Source organism: Zonotrichia albicollis, chromosome 11 (assembly GCF_047830755.1).
Source record: "Zonotrichia albicollis isolate bZonAlb1 chromosome 11, bZonAlb1.hap1, whole genome shotgun sequence".
NCBI classification, from domain to species: domain Eukaryota; kingdom Metazoa; phylum Chordata; class Aves; order Passeriformes; family Passerellidae; genus Zonotrichia; species Zonotrichia albicollis.
Window position 1 is genome coordinate 353,833 of NC_133829.1, and position 18,562 is coordinate 372,394.

Sequence of the window (18,562 nt, forward strand, 5' to 3'; positions counted from 1 at the left end):
AGCCCTGCCGCACGCACGTGTCTGAAGGACTTTATATAAAAACAACAGACGTTTCCACACACGCATGTGGGGCCGTGGGGGTGTCCCTGCCCACCCAGCGCAGGGGAAGCTGTTCCCAGCTCCCCTTCCCCGGACACAATTCACATTTTCCACATATCAAAAACGAACCAAGCACAAACACACAGCACATGCCGCGGGGCTGGCGCTGCCCAGCCACACGCGTGGCCCTGGGTCCCCAGCGGGACGTCACAGTGAGTTGGGGCACGGGGGGTCTGCGGCCGCCCCTCCTGCCCTCTGCATAGAGGGGTCAGGGCCCGGCCCCAGCAGCCTGAGCCAGGAGCCGTGCCCATCCCTGCAGCAGGGACGCCGGGCTGGAGCCGTCCTGCAGGGCCCTGGAGGGCACGAGGCGCCCCTCACACCCACAGGTACCGAGGTGATGCCAGGGAGCCCGCCAGGCTCTAGGCCCCGCTGGCTGGTGGGCGCTGCCGCAGAGGGTGGGTGCCAGGCTCTGGGCATGCACACACAGACGACACGGACGCTGGCAGTGGTGCATGGTCCAGCGAGGCTCAGCAGAGCAGAGGCAGTGGTGAGTGAGGGCTCGGCTCTTGTCCCTGTCACACCACCGAGTCCTGGATCTCAGAGCCCAGGCGCACCCGGGGTCTTTGGCAGGCAGGAGACACCTCCACAAAGCTGTCACGGACGTGGAGAGGCCTCTTCTCTGACTCAGAGAAGGTGCGTGGGGGTCCTGGGGGCTCATGCACGGGTGTACTGACGATGTAGTTGTCCTGCAGGGCCTGGTAGCCCTTGTGCTCAGGAGCCGTGCTGGGCAGGTTGCTGCCATTCAGGGGCAGGCTCTCCACTGGCTTGCGGGGCGGCTTCTGGTGCCTGCTGGGGTCGCCAGGCTCCAGCAAGGCCTTCATGCCGTCGCGGTGCCGGTGCAGCACGAAGAAGGCCAGCACGAGGACGGCAGCGGCAAAGAGCACACACATCACCAGGAACTCGGTCCAGTAGGTCTTGCCGTCCAGCCGTGCTGCAGCACTGCCCACCGCTGAGGTGCTCCGCGATGTGCTGACCGTCTCCAGGGCATCACGGCCAGCAGCCACCTTCCTGCCAGGGTCTGCTGGCCCGAGGGCTGGCTCCTGCACGCCCACGCAGTAGCTGGCCATCAGCTTGCGGAAGCCCTCCTCCAGTGACCAGCACTCGTAGGTGCCTGCACGCTCCGGGCTGCCCACCAGAATGAGGGCCCCGTCGGGCAGCACCAGGTAGGAGGCGTTGACAGGAGCCCCGTTGTGCAGCCAGCTCCGCGAGGCCAGGTTGGAGAGCAGCCGGCACGGCAGCGGCCGCACCGCGTTGGGAGGGAGCTGGATCTGCTGGCACGGGGAGCCTGAGGCTGCAGAGACAAGCCAGTATCAGCGAGGGGACCCCGGCCGTGGGCAGGGGCTGCTGATGGTGGAGCAGGAGTCTGGGAGATCCCCCTGGACACACACTCACAGCAGCACCAGTGGGAGCTCACCTGGGGGCAGGAGGATGCGGGGACGGGGCTGGGAGGCGTTGGCCGGCTGGCAGAGCCGCTCCGTGTCGGCATCCTCGATGTCCTGTGCCCAGAGCCTGGGAACAGAGGGAGGGCAGGGCAGTGGGGTGCCCTGGGGTGGCAGAGGGTGCTACCCTCTGCCACAGAGGGTGCCACAGAGGGTGGCAGAGGGGATGGCAGAGGGTGCACACTTACTGTGGGTGTGCCGGGGGATGTGGGGTGAGCCTGCGGCAGGCACCGCGGCTCCAGGCACAGAAAGGGTCCCGTGCCAGCACACATTCCCCACAGCTGCGGTACAGGCTGCAGTTGGCAAAGGGCACCTGGGCCACTGCTGTGTAGGTGGCTGCGTACACAAGGCCCTGCGGGAGGCGACACGGTGGGGTCAGCAGTGTGGGCTCCTGCACACCCCTGCCTTCCCAGGTTTCTGTCCCCCAGCCCACAGACGGGACCAGCCTCAAGCAGGCAGAGCCCCCAGTGCCCCCCTTGCCCCAGCTCCTGCCTGGTCCTGGTCCAGCAGCAGCTGGAGAATGGGCTGCCCGTCAGGGAAGAGGCGGATCTCCTCAATGATGTGCACGCCGTGGTTCACCCGCACAGCCTTGTGCAGCCGCCCGTTGTCTGCAAACAGAGGGGCCGTGCTGAGCAGGGCCGGGGCGCAGGGCACACAGCCCGGCCTGCCCAGCCCGCCTGCACCCACCCGTGCCCAGGAAGAGGACGTCGTAGGTGCCGCGCAGGCCGGGCGCGCGGTGCACGCCGATCTGCTGGTAGCGCTGCTGGCTCTGCAGCAGCAGCGGCTGGCTGCGCACCGGGCTGTCCATCAGGAAGTGGTCCTTGATAAAGTTCAGCACCCGATCTGGCATCTGCAGCGATGAATTGATCTTCAGGTGCCGCGTGTGGCTGGTGATGCACTGCAGGGAAAGGAAGGGGCTCGGAAGGGCTTGGGGAAGCGGCTGCGTACCATGCTGTGACAGCCACTGGGAGCAGGAGCGCAACGGGGCAGTGCTGCGTCCTGCGCTCGGGCAGGTGCCAAGGGGCCACCTACCATGCCCGGCCGGGGCTCCGGCACGGGGCCGGTGTCCGTGTACCACTGCTGCGTCTCGCGGTTCACCTCCTTGTAGAGCCCGCCGAAGGCGCGCTGCACGCTGCGCATGGGGAAGGCGCAGACGGCCGAGCTGCCCAGCCCACCCTTGTTCCTGGTGAGGACGGGCACAGCAACGGCAAGATCAGGGCCTGGCCCTGCCAAACCCCCCGTGCTGCCCTGGGTCCCCACCACTCACCACTGCGAGGTGAAGACACCGTAGAAGAGCGTCTCCCTCCAGCGCAGCTCACCCGGGGTGAGCACAAAGATGTCCTGCAGCACGTTGAAGGGGAACCCGTCCTCAGGGTGTGAGCAGAGCAGCTGTGCCTTCAGGAAGGTTGTCCAGCGCCGCTGCAGCACGCGCTCCCCGCCCTGGTCCCCCTGCGTGGCACAGCGGGTCAGGGGGCGATGCTGTGGTCACAGGGCACCCCACAGGGCACCCCACACGCTGAGAGAATGGGGGGTCCAGGTTCCAGGTATGCAGGATGGCCCCACATCCCCCCACCCCAGCAGCGAGTTACGCCCCAGGCACAGCCCCCACACCCCCCTGCTGCCTCATGCCCACCTTGCACACACGTGCGATGCGGGAGACGATGGTGTTCTCAAAATAGTCAAACTCCTTCCCAGTCTCGCTGAAGAAGAAGTAGACCTTGTCGTCGTCACCCTCAGGGTTGCCGGCAGGGAGGCTCTCCCGCAGGTAGGCTGAGCCCACGAACGCTGGGTCTGGGGGCACGAGCACCCTCAGCACTCTGGCCCCATTCCTTGCCTCCCTCGCTGCAGGGGAGAGAGACCCCGAGCAGCCGTGCCAGCCCTGGCCCTCACCCTCACCTTGCAGCCAGTTGAGGGAGTTCTCAGTCTTGAGGGCGATGCGGCTCTCCTGGCTGCGGGAGATGGTCGGCTCGTTGCCCTGGAAGTTGCTGACGGTCCCGGCGTAGAGCTCGCCGTCTGCCAAAGACACGTTCCTGCTGGGACCTGCCACGCACCGCCAGCACGGCCCTGCGTCCCACTGGGGCCGAGATAGCCTGGCCTTGGCACGGCTTGTCCGGGCAGACGCAGGGACAGGAGGCACGGGGAGGAGGGCAAAGGTCCCAGGGTGCTGCAGGGAGGGCGAGGGCTCCGGGGGCCACAGGAGGAAGGGCGAGGGTCCCAGGGTGTCGTGCCTTACCGACCATGACAGCTGTGGAGCGGTACTCAGGGTCAAAGGGGCAGCGTCCCTTCCCGTCCTCCAGCACCACCTTCCCCGACGCGTCCCGCTCTAGGCTGAAGTGCTGCACGTTCTGCAGCAGGAGGAGGCTGTGAGCCAGCAGCACTTGTCCCAGTGCCAGGGACCCCAGTGCAGGGCCCTGACGGCACGGGGGGACCTGCAGGGGACCCTGTTCCTGTACTCACAATGTAGGCACAGGCCGGGCTGAAGGCGCAGGTCCCACAGGTGTACAGGTGGGTGCTGTTCAGCTGCAGCAGCAGCTTGATGTAGTTGTGACAGTCCCTCTGTGGGAGTCAGAGGACCCAGCTCAGCCCTTGGCTCAGCTCTCACCCACACCCACCCCGCACAGGGCACTGCCCGTACCCACCACTGCCCCCATGACTGCTGGCAGCGGGGCTCACCTGGGGGTCCTTGCCCTTGAACACACACTGCCTCTTCTTCTCCTCATCTGCACTCCACAGCAGCTGTGGAGAAGGGACAGTCACTGGGAGTCCCCCGTCCCTGTCTGGTCAACCCACACCCTCCTTGGGCTTGTTCGTAGCAACCACATCCTCCCCACCTCAATCATCCTGCTCTGGGGCGGTTGGTCCTGAATACACGATGGCTCACACAGACCCAAATGCTGGTGGGGATCCCCTGCACTCCAGCTGGGTGCCCTCTCCCTCCCCAAAGGCCACCCAGCCCACCCTGGGCTCACCCTACGAGCTGGGGAGCTGGGCTGAAAGTTGCTGGTGTTGAGGGTGAGGAGCAGCTCTCGTGCCCCCAGGTAGAGCGTCCCACCGTCCGGGCTCAGCAGCAGGGCTGTGTAGTTGGACACGCCAGGTGCCTCAAAGCGCCGCACCACCCTCTCGGCCGAGTCTGTGGGGCAGAGCGACAGGCATCAGCCTCGTGCTGGCACCTCGCCCCAGGACCCTGCACCACGGCTGCTCCTGTCCCTCTGCCCAGCACCTCGGCCATGCCACCCACCCGGAGCAGCCAGGGCCAGACCCAGCTCTGCCCACAGTGCCAGACACACCGCAGCGCACTGTGCAGGGCCCTGCTAGTGCCTGAGGCTGCCACGAGGCACAGGCACCTCCTGGCCCTGAGGACGCCACAAGAGTCCTGCCTAGCACTGGGGCAGCTGCCCAGCCACGTCCAGCCCTGGAGCTCAGCCCTGCAGCATGGGAGGCTCAGCCCAGCCCAGGCCCACAGGGACCCCAGCCTCATGGCACGGGGAGATGAGTGCTGGGAGTATCCTCATGCCCCAGCCTGCAGGGCTCAGCCTCTGCAAAACACAGGGCTCAGCCCCGCGCTGGATGTGGGGCTCAGCCCTGTGCTGGGTGCAGGGCTCAGTCTGCTGCTGCCCACACTGCCCCACGGGGCTCAGCCTCTGCAAAACACAGGGCTAGCCCTGTGCTGGATGTGGGGCTCAGCCCTGTGCTGCATGCGGGGCTCAGCCCACGCTGCATGCGGGGCTCAGCCCACGCTGCCCACACTGCCCCGTGGGGCTCAGCCCGTGCCGGACACAGGCCAGTGGCTGTGCTGAGTCCATGCTGAGTCAGGGAGCGCCCGTCCTGTCCCGTCCCATGCCGTCCTGTCCCGCGTGGGTGGCCTGGCCCCGGAAGCCCTTCCTCTCCTAGCGCCGCTCTGAATCAGATGGGCCTGGCTGTGTGAGCGGGACACGTTGGGCTGACTCACGCTGCCAACTCCCTGACCCTCGGGGGACTCCCTGACCTCCCTCAAGCCCCTGCCTGCTCCCAGAGCCCCACCAGGACAACAAACCCAGAGCTCCTGCCAGGCCCTGCCTGGTGAGAGCCACTGGGAGGGATCGAGGAGCTGTGGGGCAGTGGCGAGCACCCCGTGGCTCTCACCTCCCACTGCTCCACCAACCCCAGGTATCTCTAGATGGGGCAGCATCCTCCCCGTTCCGGGGAGCTCAGCTGGCCCCAGCACCAGCTCTCCACAGTAGTGCAGAGAGGAGGGAGCTGATGCCCCAGGGCATCCTCTTGTGAGGGGCCCTGCACCCTAGTGGCGGGGTGATGCCACCCGTGGTGGGCACGGCAGCGGAGGGGCAACAGGGCCCCTGTGCCTTGCAGAGCTGTGCCGACACGGGGAGCTAGCTGCTGGTGTGGCTGCCAGGGACCTGTCAGGACAAGACCTGCTTCTTCCAGACAAACCTGCTGCAGGCACATCCAGCACTCCCAGGGGAGCAGCTCCCAGCTCCTCCCTCCCACCGACCGCAGCCCCACGTGGGCAGCTCCATGGGAGCCACCGCCGGACACACACCGGCCACCGGCCCCTGCTCCCCGCCCAGCTGCCCCGCCTCGCTGGGGTCCAGGCCGGGATCCGCGGGCACTGCCCGTGGCTGCAGCCCCACAGCTCCCACAGGTGTGCAGAGCACGGGGCAGAACCGGTCTGTGCAGGCAGGGCCGGGCAGCGTGGCTCAACACGGCACGGCACAGCACAGCGTGGCACGATGCCGAGCTGCTTGTCTCACCGGGTCCCAGCCTCCTGTCCAGCTCAGCAGGTCCCACATCTGCTGGAGCCACCACGGCCGCGGCCAGCGGTCATGGGAGCGTGTGGTGGGGCCACATCTACACCAGAGAGCTGCAGCACGCTGAGCCAGGGAGTGCTCGCAGCTGCCCAAACCACGGCACCCTCCCAGCGCAGGACGGGATGGGCTCTGCCGGCCGGCAGCAGCTGGATCCAGCCACTCCTGGCAGCGCAGCCGTGGGTGGCTCCCCCGCACGGCACAGCTGCCAGGGTGAGCCCGAGCAGCGCGCCCCACGCCTCGCCCAGCCCGTGCCAGCTGCTGGGGGCTCTGCAGGGCAGAGGGGGCTGCAAACAGGCCCCCCACTTGTTACAGTTCTGCCTGGCCTAGCACCCTCCCGGATGCTCTGCCTGGCCCCTGCCCAGTGCAGCCCCCCGCACTCGGGCCTCGCAGCTGACAAGTGCCCGCAGAGGGGCTCAGAGCTGTCCGGAGCTGAGCACGGCACAGAAGGGGCTGTGGCGCAGCCCCCACCCCAGGGACACCCTGAGCAGAGTGCCCCGGCTGGCTCACCCGCCCCATCTGGTACGGAACCCGGCCGCCACCGCTGCCCTGCTCGCGGGGCACAAGTGCTCGGTCCCGGGTGCCCCCGGCACACCCACCCCCGGCGCGGCTCTGCACGGGGCTGCGTGACCGCACACCCCGCAGCGTCCCGGGGCTCTGCCCCAGCCGTGCTCCGTGTCCCGCTGACGGAGGGCTCCCGGTGTCCCGGGGAGCTGGGGAGCTGTCACACGGCGTTTCCACGCGGCGTCCAGAGCCCGGGGGACGCGGGACGCTCCGCCGCCCCGGGGCAGACGCCAGCCGGAGCCCTCGGCGGGGGCTGGCTCCCCTCCCCGGTGCCGGCGGACCCTCACCCACCGAAGGCAGCGGACACTCACCGTAGGGCAGGCTGACCCGCGGGACAGGCTCCGGAGCCGCCGAGAGCAGCAGCGCCGCCAGCACCGGCAGCACCGGCCGCGCCGCCATCCCGGACCGAGCCGCGGGGCTCCGCCGCGGCCGCGAAGCCGCCCGGGCGCTGCAGACCTGCGGGGAGAGAAGGGGCTCAGCGGCTCGGTACGGCACGGCCCGGCCCCCGCCCCGCCCCGCTCCGCGGCACCGGGCGTACAGCCACAGGCGGGCCGCGCCCGGCGGACCGAACCGGCCCCGCCCGAGAGCTCCTGATCCGCTCCCGAGCCGTACCCAGCCGCTCCCGGGCGCGCCGACCCGCTCGCCCCCAGCCCGCCGGTGCCCCGGGCGGGGTGGGCCGCTCGGAAGAGGAGGCGGGCGGTTCCCCGCCGGTACCGCCCCCAAGCCGCCCCAGCGGGACCCGGCCCCAGCCCCCGCCCCGCGGCCGCCACGGTCCGGAGGGAACGGGGCTTTGTCCCCGGGCTGGCGGCAGCCAGGGACTCCCCGCGATCAGGGAAGGCCGGTGGGGCCGGGACCCCGGGGGGTGCAGGGGGGCTGGCTGGGAGCATAGCTCGCTGTCCCCGGAAAAGCTGTCCCGGGAGTGTCCTGCCCTCCTGGGGACAGCTCGGCCCCATGGCCGCTACCAGAGCCGCCCCCTTGCCCCTCAGCTGTGCCCCACGGCCACACTGCCGGGGCTGGGGGCTCTGCTCGGCGCAGCCCAGCGCTCCCTCGGGAGCCACGGGGTACCACGGGGTGCCTGAGCCAGCCCCACCACGGGCACACCTGGCCGGCACCGGTGCCCCCATAGGTAGCACTCGGTGCAGGCGACACATCCCTGCCAGCCCCTGTGCCCGCGCCAGGGGTCCCGCCGAGCAGGCAGCGCTGGGCACGATCTCTGCCTGGCCCTCGGGGGGCTCTGTCCCTGTCCCTGGCTGGGGCGTGGGCAGGGGCTCACCGAGCCCTCAGAGCACTGCCCACCCGGCCAGCAGCACCCACGCAACTGTTATTAATGACAACTCCTTACATCGCCATGGCAACGGGGACGGGGGGACAGAGGGATGGGGTCCGAGGATCCCCCAGGCAGCACACTGGGGCCAGGGGACCCAGCGCTGCCCTCCCAGAGTGGGGTCTGGGGCAGAGCTTCCCGTGTCCTTCTTAGTCAGTCCCAGCCCTGTCTTGCAATGGCGGGACCCACTTGGAGCCCCCTGCCCAGGCGAAATGCTTCCCCACACCCAGGACAGCCGTGCCCACACTCTGTGGATGCCTCTGCCCACACTCCCGGGACAGCCGTGCCCACACTCCCACACTCTGCCCGCCTGGCACTGCCGGATGGTGCCCACTCACAGGTCATACCTGATGTCAAGTGCTGGGGCTCTGGGCTGCCCTTCTGCCCCAAATTGACTTTGCTCCCTTCCTGTTCCCGCTGCTCCTGCTGTTCCTTCCCAGGCCCGGGACAGTCCCACAGCTCCACCCCAGCCTTATCAGCAGCACCCTTTGCCCGGGAAGTGCCACAGACGGACGGGACTCAACTCGCCCAGCCAAGCACGTCACCCTGAACAGGGTGGGAGAAGGCACTCACCCTGCAGCCATGGACCCCTGCCCCACATCCCACGGCATCTTGGGGGGCTCCAGGGACCTGGCTGCCACCTGTGCACGGCCGTGGGAGGGTTGTGTCAACACCTGGGTGCGATGGCATGCAGCTAGGACAGGGGAGCCCCCGTGGGGAGGGCAGCTGCTCTGGGGTGAGCAGGGAGGGCAGGAGCAGGAGAGAAGGGAAGGGAAGGGGCAGGCAGAGAGGAAAAGGAGGGCAGAGCAGGCCGGGAGGGAGGGCAGGAGCAGGCAGCAGAACCAGGCCAGAGCCTGTGCCTTTAAGCGGCACTCCAGCGCTGCTGGCAGCCAGGGCTGTTTACGCCAAACTCCCATTTATCTCCTGTCCTGCCCACGCAGCTGCCAGCAGGGCAGTGCCGGGGGCACCGCAGCTCCCTGCCCCGCTCTGCACCCCGGCAGGCCCGTGCGTGCCCCACACCCTGCTGCAGGCATTGGCACGCACCGCTGCGGCGGCCGTGCCGCCCTCCCTGCCCACTGCTGGCAACGGGGAAACCTCTCTGGGCTTTGGGCAGCACCAAAACCCGTGCCCCGGGGTCAGCAGGCAGGTGGGGCAGTGGTTTCTGCACCGAATTCCCACGCCAGCGCCCGCACCCCACTCCCACTGGCAGTGGGTGCCCGGGAAGGCGGCGATGGGACCGGGCGCTGCTGCTGCCTGCAGAGAGCGGGACGGGCTGTGTGTGCCTCACCGCTGCTGCTGCTGCTGCCCACCGGCTCCAGCTGCCCCCGCAGCCTACCCCAGCACGGCCCTGCTCGGGGACCTGCGCCCGGCTCGCACGCTGCCCACGCAGCCGGGCTCTCCCCACCTCGCGGGGCTCACACGCTCGCCCCCGGCTCGGCTGGCTGCGGGAGCTGCCAGACAGCAGCCGGCAGTGCCTGCTCTGAGCACGCACACGCACGGAGGGTGAGCACGCACGCTTGCACACCTGCAGAGAGCCGAGGGCCCTGCACAGCCACAGATGCTGCAGCCCCAGCTGCTCAGCGCCGGCTGCCCGCACACGGCGGGTCTCCCTGCAGCGGGGATACCCGGCCGCAGCTGGAGCGCTCTGCAGCGTCCTGGCAGCTCCGACAGCCTGACAGGCTCCCCACGGGCCCCGGGCATCCCCCATTCCACGTGCACCGGCTGAGACACCCTGCCTCGCCAAGGGCCTCCCTCGGGGCCAAGCTGGGCTGCCCCCCACATCTCTGCCCACCGTGAGCTCAGACCCTACTGCCAGGACCCCCTGGCTGGGGTAGGGCTGGTGGCACACAGCCAGCCCCACGCTGCCCCACAGCATCCCCTCTGCCGTGGCAGGGCGCTATGGGGCACCTGTACCCAGGGTACTGAATGCCCCACAACACACACCCGTCTCATTGCTCCCATCGCTCCTGCACAATGGCAGAGTCAGTTCTGAGGACAAGGGGGTATCCCCACAGTCCACCCGTCCCCTGCGATGCCAGGACCAGTCTGTACCCTGCCCTGCCTGCCTGCGGAGCTGCAGGGTACACAGGGCCCCCACTCCTTGCTGGGCAGCCCTGGCACAGGGCAGGGAAGAGCCAGCAGGAAGCCCAGCCACGGAGCACCCTTGTGGGGCAGCGAGGTGGTGGACTCTGAGCACAGGTGTGTCAGCTCCCCGGAGTACAGGAATGGAGGGTCCAGGCTCAGGGATGGGTGTCCCCTTCCCAGCCAGTCCTGACTCCACAGAGCCCAAACCAGCACTGGTCTCCTCAGCCCCACGGCACCCTTGGTCCTGTGGCACCGTCGCTACCCTTGCCCTGGTGCTCCTCGGGATCAGAGGGGGTGCCAGCCCCTTAAGCAGCCCCAGGCCCATTTGGAGCAGGCACTAGGGCCCAAGGGATGACCCAAAAGCCCATGGGACCCTGACCCTCCCTGCACCCCAAGACCAGGGGCTGCCTGGGCACCAGCAGATCCTCAGACGCTGGGGCCACACGTGTGGGACACACAGCACGTGTGCCCCCGCAGGTGTCGGGGCACATCACACCCGTGGGACACGGCGCACACACGCGTGGCCCAGTCCCGAGCGGGCTCTGACACGCCTGCCTGTGAGCAGCTGTGACGCTGTCCTGAGCGCCGTGTGTGTGCCTCCACACCCTCAGCCTGCTGTACGCACACCCGGCACATGTAAACACACGCAGAGAGGTCACGGGGTGCTCACACCCTGGGCGGCAAACACCGGCCTGGGAACAGGCTGTGGGAACGGCCCGGTGCAGCTGCACCCCACACAGACACACACACAGGCACACACACACACAGAGACACACACACACAGACACACACACAGGCACACACACACACACAGACACACACACACAGACACACACACAGAGACACACACACAGGCACACACAGACACACATGCACACACACTTACACAGGCACACCCACCGGCTCAGTCACACAGGCACACCCAGGTGCACACACAGCGATGCACACACATTGTCACTCACACATTGTCACGCACAGCCACACAGCAATGCACACACATTGTCACTTACAGTCACACAATCACACAACGACGCACACACATTGTCACTCACACACTGTCATACAATCACAGAGCCACGCAGCAATGCAATACACACACATTGTCACACACACACAGACGCACAGTGATGCACACACACTCTCACACGCTGTCACTCACACGCACAGGCACACAATCGCACAGTCAGTCACACACACAGTCAGTCACACACGGTCACACACCCGCACGTTCTCACATTCACGCACTCCCAGCCCCCCGCACCCGTCCCTCGGGGACCCCCGTGCACGTGCACACGCGGCCCCTTGCACGGCGCGTGCCCGCGCACCCGCCCGAGCCCGGCCCTCGCACACGCGCCCCGCGGGCGCGCCCGTGCCTTGCACACTCGCTGCTCCCGCACGCCTCCCGCGCCCGGTGCCCGGTGCCCCCCGCTGCTCACCCGCTCGGCGGCTCCGAGGCGCGGCGGGAGCCGCAGGCGGCGGGGGCGGCTCCGGGGTGTTCCCCCCGGCGGCGCGGGGCGGCGCGGGGGCGGCTCCGGGGGGCTCCGCCCGCAGCACAACAAAGGGCCGGCCCGCCCCGCCCCGCCCCGGCCCGGCCCCGCCGCCGCGCCGGGGGCCCCGGGCCAGCGGGGGCCGGGGGAGGGCTGCTCCCGCCCGGGAGTCACCCCCGATGTGGGGCTGCTGCTCCCGCCCGGGGAGTCACCCCCACTTTGGGGGCTGCTCCCGCCTGGGCAGTCACCCCAATGTGGGGCGGCCGCTCCCGCCTGGGCAGTCACCCCAATGTGGGGCGGGAACTGCAGGGGGCTGTCGCTGTCCCCACGGTTCCTGGGATGGCACCGGCCCTAAAGGGGTCCTGCCCAGCACTGAGTGTTTCAGCCCCAGCACACTGAGCGGCTTCCAGCACCATGGGGCTACTGGGGAGAGTGGTTTGGGGGGCAGCACCCACTGGGGGCCCTTCCTGAGGGTCCCTGGTAGCAGGGGTGGCTATGGGGACACGTAATGCCTGTGTACACGGCCCCAAACATCATGATGAGATCCTTGTGGTGGTGGCAAGCTCAGGGAGTTTTGGGGTAATCCATGGGACTGGGCACCTCATGGCAATGTGTAGCTCTGTGTGGTTCAGGGACAGCATGGCCGTGGGTGTCCCCACAGTGGCACACAGAGCTGGTGGCTGGCAGCTGAGTGCCAGCAGTATCCAGAGCTGCTGGGATCACGGGCACTGAGACACTGCCTGTGCTGGCCTGGCAGAAGTGCCCAGGCAGGGCCACGCTGGCAGCCCCAGGAGCTCAATGGTCGCCCAAGGGGGGACACAGCCCCCACTCCAGCCCGCAGGCCAGCAGCTCTGGGCAGCGCTGAGGGCTCTTGTGTTTGCGGGCAGCATGGGGGAACATGGCCCTGTCAGCCCCTCGGTGCCCCCTCCACGGGCAGACACACACAGCCCCACACCGTGTCCTTCTCGACCTCTGGCTGGGCCCCAAACCTGCGGGACCTGTCTCCCCTGAGGTGCCGGCCCCGCAGCCAGCCCTGCCGGCCCTCTGTGTCCCCAGGGTGGCCGTACGCTGGAGCGGAGCAGCGGGAGGCGGCTGGGCCGTGCAGGGACACTGGAGCGGTGCAGCGGCAGGCGGCTGGGCCGCGGCCCGGGATGCACGGGCGGTGCCGCTGTGTGGGGCCTGCTCTGGGCCTGTGCCACATGGCCGCCCCCGGGCCCTCCTCGCGGGGACCGTCCCGGCGCTGGCCTGGCCCCGTCCTGCCGGCGCTGCGGTCACTGGGCGGCTCCGGCCGCGGGGCCAGGGCCAGGGCAGCCGGGGGGCAGCCCCCGAGCAGGGCCGGCCGGGGCGGCGGGCCGCGGCAGCGCGGGCCGGGCGCTGGGAGCACGGACACGGCGGAGCCCGGCCCCCCCGGCAGCCCGCGGCTCCTGCTCTGGTTAATGTTAAAGCCAGCCGACGTCAAGGACTGCCGCAGCTCCCCCTGCCCCTCCGCCGGGGGCTGCCAGCTACAGGGCTGTTTTTCCTCCCGGAGCAGGCTCTGCCCGTCCCATGTGGCTAAAAAAAGCCATCGGCTTGGCTGGGACAGCAGGACAACAAATTCCCAGCCCGAGCAGCCTCCTGGCAGCCCTGGCACATTTCGTGCACCTTCTTGGGGTGCCCCTGGTGTGCATCACCCCCGTCGTCGTTGTCATCACGGTAGCTGTCCTCGTTGTCGTCGTGGTCCTCCTCCTCCCCCTCGTCCTCCCCACGCGGGGCCAGGCGAGGTGAAGGTCCCTGGTGGAACAGTGGCAGTTGCCCTTGTCCTGCTGGATCCAGCTGCCGAGTCACGCGCCAGCCCAGCCGGGAGCAGGGACGCGGCTTCCATGTAGGGTCAGGCTGTGCACGCACGCCCCCAGCCCCATGTGCCACTCCAGTTTCACACGGGGATTTGCAGCTGGGCTTGGTCCTGGTTCTGGGAGTGTTTTTACAGCTGGGTTTTTGATCCTGAGCGTGTCTGATGCCGGTTCCACGAGGGGTTTTGCAGATGGGTCTGGTCCTGGGGGGTGGGGCCATTCTCAATTCCACGAGGGATTTCAAACCGGTGTCTGATGCCCAGGTTTCGTTTAATTTCTGGTCCCAGGCAGGGTTTTGCAGCTAGGTCTGGTCCCAGGGGATTTTGTTCCCTGTTCCACGAGGGGATTTACAACCGGATCAGGTCCCGGGGGAGTTTGGTCCCCATTCCACGTGGGGTTTGGCCACGTATCCGTAACCCCGACGTAGCCAGGGATGCAACATCCCTTCGGCGGGAACGCGGGTGCTGAGGATCGCGGCCGCGCCGAGCTCCGGCGCTGGGGCCGGACGCGGCCCAGGCCCGACCCCGCCGCGGGACCCCCCGCGGGCCCCTCGGAGCCTCGCGGGGCCCCACGAGGGGAGCGGGGCTGTGTCCCGCCCCGGGGCGGAGAGAGCCGCGCCCCGGTGTCCGCCCCGTCGCGTCCGCCCACGCCATGGCCGCCCGTTACCTCCGCGCTGCCCCGGCGCTGCGCCGCCTGCCCCGCTGCCCGCCGCCCGCCGCCGCCGCGGGGCAGCGCCGCCACTGTGAGTGGGGACACGGGGGGACACCGCGGGGCTGTGCCCGCCGCGCCCGGGGAGCGCGCCGGACCCACGGGGGGGCGGCTCGGATTCTTTAGGGGGGCGGTGTCTGAAACGGGATCCGGAGTCGCGCGTACCGACGGTCCGCGGGCCCTGCCGACCCACGGCGGGTTTTGTAGCTAGGTGTGCTCCGGGGGGGTGGTCCCGGTTCTGCGGGGGGCTTCACAGGTGACTTTGGTCCCAGGGGAGTTTGGTCCCGGTTCCACGTGGCGTTTTACACTCCAGCTCGTACCTGGTCTGAGCCTGGTGCGGGGGGGGGGTCGCTCAAGGTCCCGGATCAACGCGGGATTTCACCCCCCAGAAGGGTGCCAAAATCCTGGTCCTGGTGCCACGCAGAGTTCTGTTGCCTATCAATGCTCCGGTCCCACTCAGGGAGGGTCACCTCTGCTCTGGGTACCGCGTGGGGGTTTACAGCCTGAGCCACAGACAGGTTTAGCACCCAGAGGGGTTTAGTCCTGGTCCAGGATCCACACAGGGATTTGCACCTCGGTTTGTGCCTGAATCTGGCCCCAGGGGATTGCACCTGCTCCTGGTTCTGGTCCCATTCTTTATCTCTCTGAGGCGTTGGAGCCCGGCTTGCACGTGAATCCCACTGTGGGAGGAATGTGTCCTTGTCCCTGTCCCCCTCACGTGGTGGGTTTTGCACTCTCACCCCCACTCCAGCAGTGGTGACCCCAATAACAGGCCCAGACCCCAGTGGGGCTTGCCTGTACCTGGCCCTGAGCCAGGTGGCACCCACACCTGGCTGGATGGAGCTGTGTGGTGCCCACAGGATGCCCTGGACCCACACAAGGGTGTGGAGCTGTGGGACCAGGGGTGGACCCCTCACACTCCCCACTGCTCTCCAGATGCCGACAAGCGGATCAAGGTGGCAAACCCAGTGGTGGAGATGGACGGGGACGAGATGACACGGATCATCTGGGCCTTCATTAAGGAGAAGGTGATGGGGGGCGTGCCCCCGGGGAGCTGGGGGGTTGGACGGGGAGCTGGTGGTCCCTGTGCTGCCCTCTGTCTGTCCCTCCCGCCTCCGTCCCTCTGTCTGCAGGAAGCAGGTCGTAAAATGGGCACAACTACCAGAACGACCTTTAAGTGAGGCGGTTCCGGGCAGCGGGGGCTGTCTCACACAGAGAGGCCTGTTCAAGGCAGGGGGGATCATCCTGGTCAGCAGAACCACCTGGGGCAAGGGGAACCAGCTTGGGCAGGCAGCCAGGCTGGGCCGGGATGGGTGCCAGGGCTGGCCATGCCGTGGTGCTGCTCCCCAGGCACCCCACACTGTTCCCCCCTTCTGACACTCTGCTGGCCCCTCAGCTCATCCTGCCCAACGTGGATGTCCAGCTAAAGTACTTCGACCTGGGGCTGCCACATCGGGACAAGACGGATGACCAGGTCACCATTGACTCAGCGCTGGCCACGCAGAAGTACAGCGTGGCTGTCAAGTGCGCCACCATCACGCCTGATGAAGCCAGGGTGGAAGGTGGGCACGGGCACGGGGCCGAGCTCCCGTTGCAGTGGGGGGGTGCTGGCAGCTCCGTGGGGTGCTGAGCCTCCTGTCTGTGCCCCCTGGGCTCAGCAGTGCCTTCCCACTGCCAGCTCAGGTTTCCGGTGGGTTGGGGCTGCACCATGCTCAGTGCTGTGCCCCTCTGCCCACCCTGGGGGCTCGTGGGTGCTGTGGGGACCCCATGGGCCTGGGGACACACTGACCTGTGCCCTGTGCCAGCCACAATCTCATGCTGGCTGTCCCTCCCCTTGCAGCAGGGTCTGGCAGCAGCCCGTGGCAGTGGAGCTGGGTGCTGGCAGGAGCCATGTGCTTCAGGGGGGCTGGGGGGTGCTTCAGGGGTCCCATCTGCATGCCCCACAGAGTTCAAGCTGAAGAAGATGTGGAAGAGCCCCAATGGCACCATCCGGAACATCCTGGGGGGGACGGTGTTCCGGGAGCCCATCATCTGCAAGAACATTCCCCGGCTGGTGCCCGGCTGGACCAAGCCCATCACCATCGGCCGCCACGCCCACGGTGACCAGGTGAGCCAGAGCACGGCAGGGAGCTGTGGCTGCCCAGCAGCTGCCTCCGCCCCTGCCTGACCCTCTGCTGCCCCCTCAGTACAAAGCCACCGACTTCGTGGTGGACAAGTCCGGGACATTCAAGATGATCTTCACGCCAAAGGACGGCAGCGGCACCAAGGAGTGGGAGGTGTTCAACTTCCCTGGCGGCGGCGTGGGCATGGGCATGTACAACACGGACGAGGTACTGCTGGGGCTCAGGGGGCCCTCGGGCAGCGTGCCTCCCACCCTGGGGATGCCAGCTAGGGACAGGGTGCCACGAGGCTCTGTGCTTCCCTTGCAGTCCATCTCTGGCTTTGCGCATAGCTGCTTCCAGTACGCCATCCAGAAGAAGTGGCCGCTCTACCTGAGCACTAAGAACACCATCCTCAAGGCCTACGACGGGCGCTTCAAGGACATCTTCCAGGAGATCTTTGATAAGTATGGACCTGGGGGGGGATCTGGGCTGTCCTGGGGGTGCTGGCAGTGAGACCCACATGGGGTGAGCGTGGCTTACCCTGGCTCCCAGGCACTACAAGACGGAGTTTGACAAGCTGAAGATCTGGTACGAGCACCGACTCATCGACGACATGGTTGCCCAGATGCTGAAATCCTCCGGCGGCTTCGTCTGGGCCTGCAAGAACTACGACGGGGATGTCCAGTCAGACATCCTGGCCCAAGGTGGAGCAGGGTAGGGTGTGGTGGGCTCTGCAGCGTCACCCCCGCAGCTGTCCTGACCCCCGTCCCCCCGCAGGGTTCGGCTCCCTGGGGTTGATGACCTCTGTCCTCGTGTGTCCGGACGGGAAGACCATTGAGGCCGAGGCCGCACACGGCACTGTCACCCGCCACTACCGGGAGCACCAGAAGGTGGGCAGAGCCTGTGAGCTGCCTGTGCCAGGCTGCCCAGGGCAGGGTGTCCCCAGCAGACAGCTGACCCCTGTCTCTGCGCAGGGCCGACCCACCAGCACCAACCCCATTGCCAGCATCTTCGCCTGGACGCGCGGCCTGGAGCACCGCGGCAAGCTGGACAGCAACCCGGAGCTCATCAAGTGAGCAGGGGGTGGGATCCCCGGGGAGGGTCCCTGCAGCAGCTGCTCTGGTCGCACCGTGGCAGCAGCTGTGCAATCTGTGCCCCAAACCCGTGCCCAGGTTTGCGCAGACGCTGGAGAAGGTGTGTGTGGACACCGTGGAGAGCGGGACCATGACCAAGGACCTCGCTGGCTGCATCCACGGCCTTGCCAAGTACGGGGGCTCTCAGGGCACAAGGGGGGCAGCCACCTGCACTAGGGCAGCGTGGCTGCACGGGTGACCGTGCGGGTGGGGGGACCCTCTAGGGTGGCCACAAGAACAGCACAGTGACCACAAGGACGGGCTGGCCCTGCAGGGCAGCCTTGAGAGTAGGAAAGTGTCCAGGAGCTGGCTGGGCACCATGGCCACAGGTGGTAGCTGCTGGCCTCTCTGGACAGTCCCAGGGACTCAGGTTGGCTGTTCACTGCTGACTGGGTTGGGCAGGGGCCACATGCTGGAGCCAGGGCTGTGGTGCCTGTGGGAGGAGGCAGGCAGGGACCCCCCCCCAATCCCTGTCTGCCTCCACAGTGTGAAGCTGAATGAGCACTTTGTGAACACTACCGACTTCCTCGATGCCATCAAGAACAACCTGGACAAGGCTCTGGGCAAGAAATAGGAGACAGCCTCTCTATCTCTGGGATGGATGGGGTTGGGAGAGCCCAGTGCCCTCCCCAGCTCCCCAGCACAGCTCAGGAACAGTTGAATAATTTTTCTAAAGTTTTCTTAGGAGTGTTTTTAAAGCCTTTGTAGCAGGGGACTGTGGGGTGGGGGGGTGTGTGGGGGTGTGTGTGTGTCCTGCCCTGATTCATGTACCCCATAACGGTTTGGTGCCATTAAATATCTCCCCAGCCATGGCACAGCACCTGGCACAGCTTTGCACTGCGCGCAGGGGGGGCACCCAGAGCCCTCAGCTCAGCCTTGCCAGCCTGGGGGGCTGTGCACTGCAGCATTTTGGCATTGGCCTGGGGGCAGCGTCTGGGGGTCCGCAGCCCTGCCAGGCTCAGCAAGGCTCTGTGGCCATCTCCATCCTGC

The 18,562-nt window shown here is 67.7% G+C and overlaps 2 protein-coding genes across 4 annotated transcripts; one reads left to right on the top strand and one right to left on the bottom strand.

The window, feature by feature from the left end:
- Positions 1 to 14: 14 nt before the first annotated feature.
- SEMA4B (semaphorin 4B) lies at positions 15 to 11,875 on the bottom strand. 3 transcript variants are annotated; one of them, XM_074548983.1, is made up of 15 exons: positions 11,750 to 11,875; positions 7,216 to 7,360; positions 4,508 to 4,668; positions 4,212 to 4,274; positions 3,996 to 4,094; positions 3,772 to 3,883; positions 3,435 to 3,551; positions 3,172 to 3,329; positions 2,806 to 2,987; positions 2,571 to 2,721; positions 2,226 to 2,436; positions 2,031 to 2,146; positions 1,727 to 1,890; positions 1,514 to 1,608; positions 15 to 1,390 (listed from the first exon to the last, which is right to left on the bottom strand). In XM_074548983.1, exons 2-15 carry the CDS (start codon positions 7,301 to 7,303, stop codon positions 615 to 617), a joined length of 2,493 nt encoding a protein of 830 aa, XP_074405084.1. In that variant the 5' UTR covers positions 7,304 to 7,360; positions 11,750 to 11,875; the 3' UTR covers positions 15 to 614. The 3 variants fall into 3 exon arrangements, with proteins under 3 accessions (XP_074405084.1, XP_074405086.1, XP_074405085.1); XM_074548985.1 differs by lacking the exon at positions 11,750 to 11,875 and adding an exon at positions 8,576 to 8,765; XM_074548984.1 differs by lacking the exon at positions 11,750 to 11,875 and adding an exon at positions 7,517 to 7,652.
- A 2,334-nt stretch (positions 11,876 to 14,209) lies between these two features.
- Positions 14,210 to 18,251, top strand: IDH2 (isocitrate dehydrogenase (NADP(+)) 2). The gene is made up of 11 exons (XM_074549013.1): positions 14,210 to 14,371; positions 15,274 to 15,365; positions 15,734 to 15,899; positions 16,284 to 16,444; positions 16,524 to 16,667; positions 16,767 to 16,903; positions 16,992 to 17,143; positions 17,217 to 17,329; positions 17,414 to 17,511; positions 17,612 to 17,704; positions 18,059 to 18,251. Exons 1-11 carry the CDS (start codon positions 14,281 to 14,283, stop codon positions 18,144 to 18,146), a joined length of 1,335 nt encoding a protein of 444 aa, XP_074405114.1. The 5' UTR covers positions 14,210 to 14,280; the 3' UTR covers positions 18,147 to 18,251.
- Positions 18,252 to 18,562: the final 311 nt, after the last annotated feature.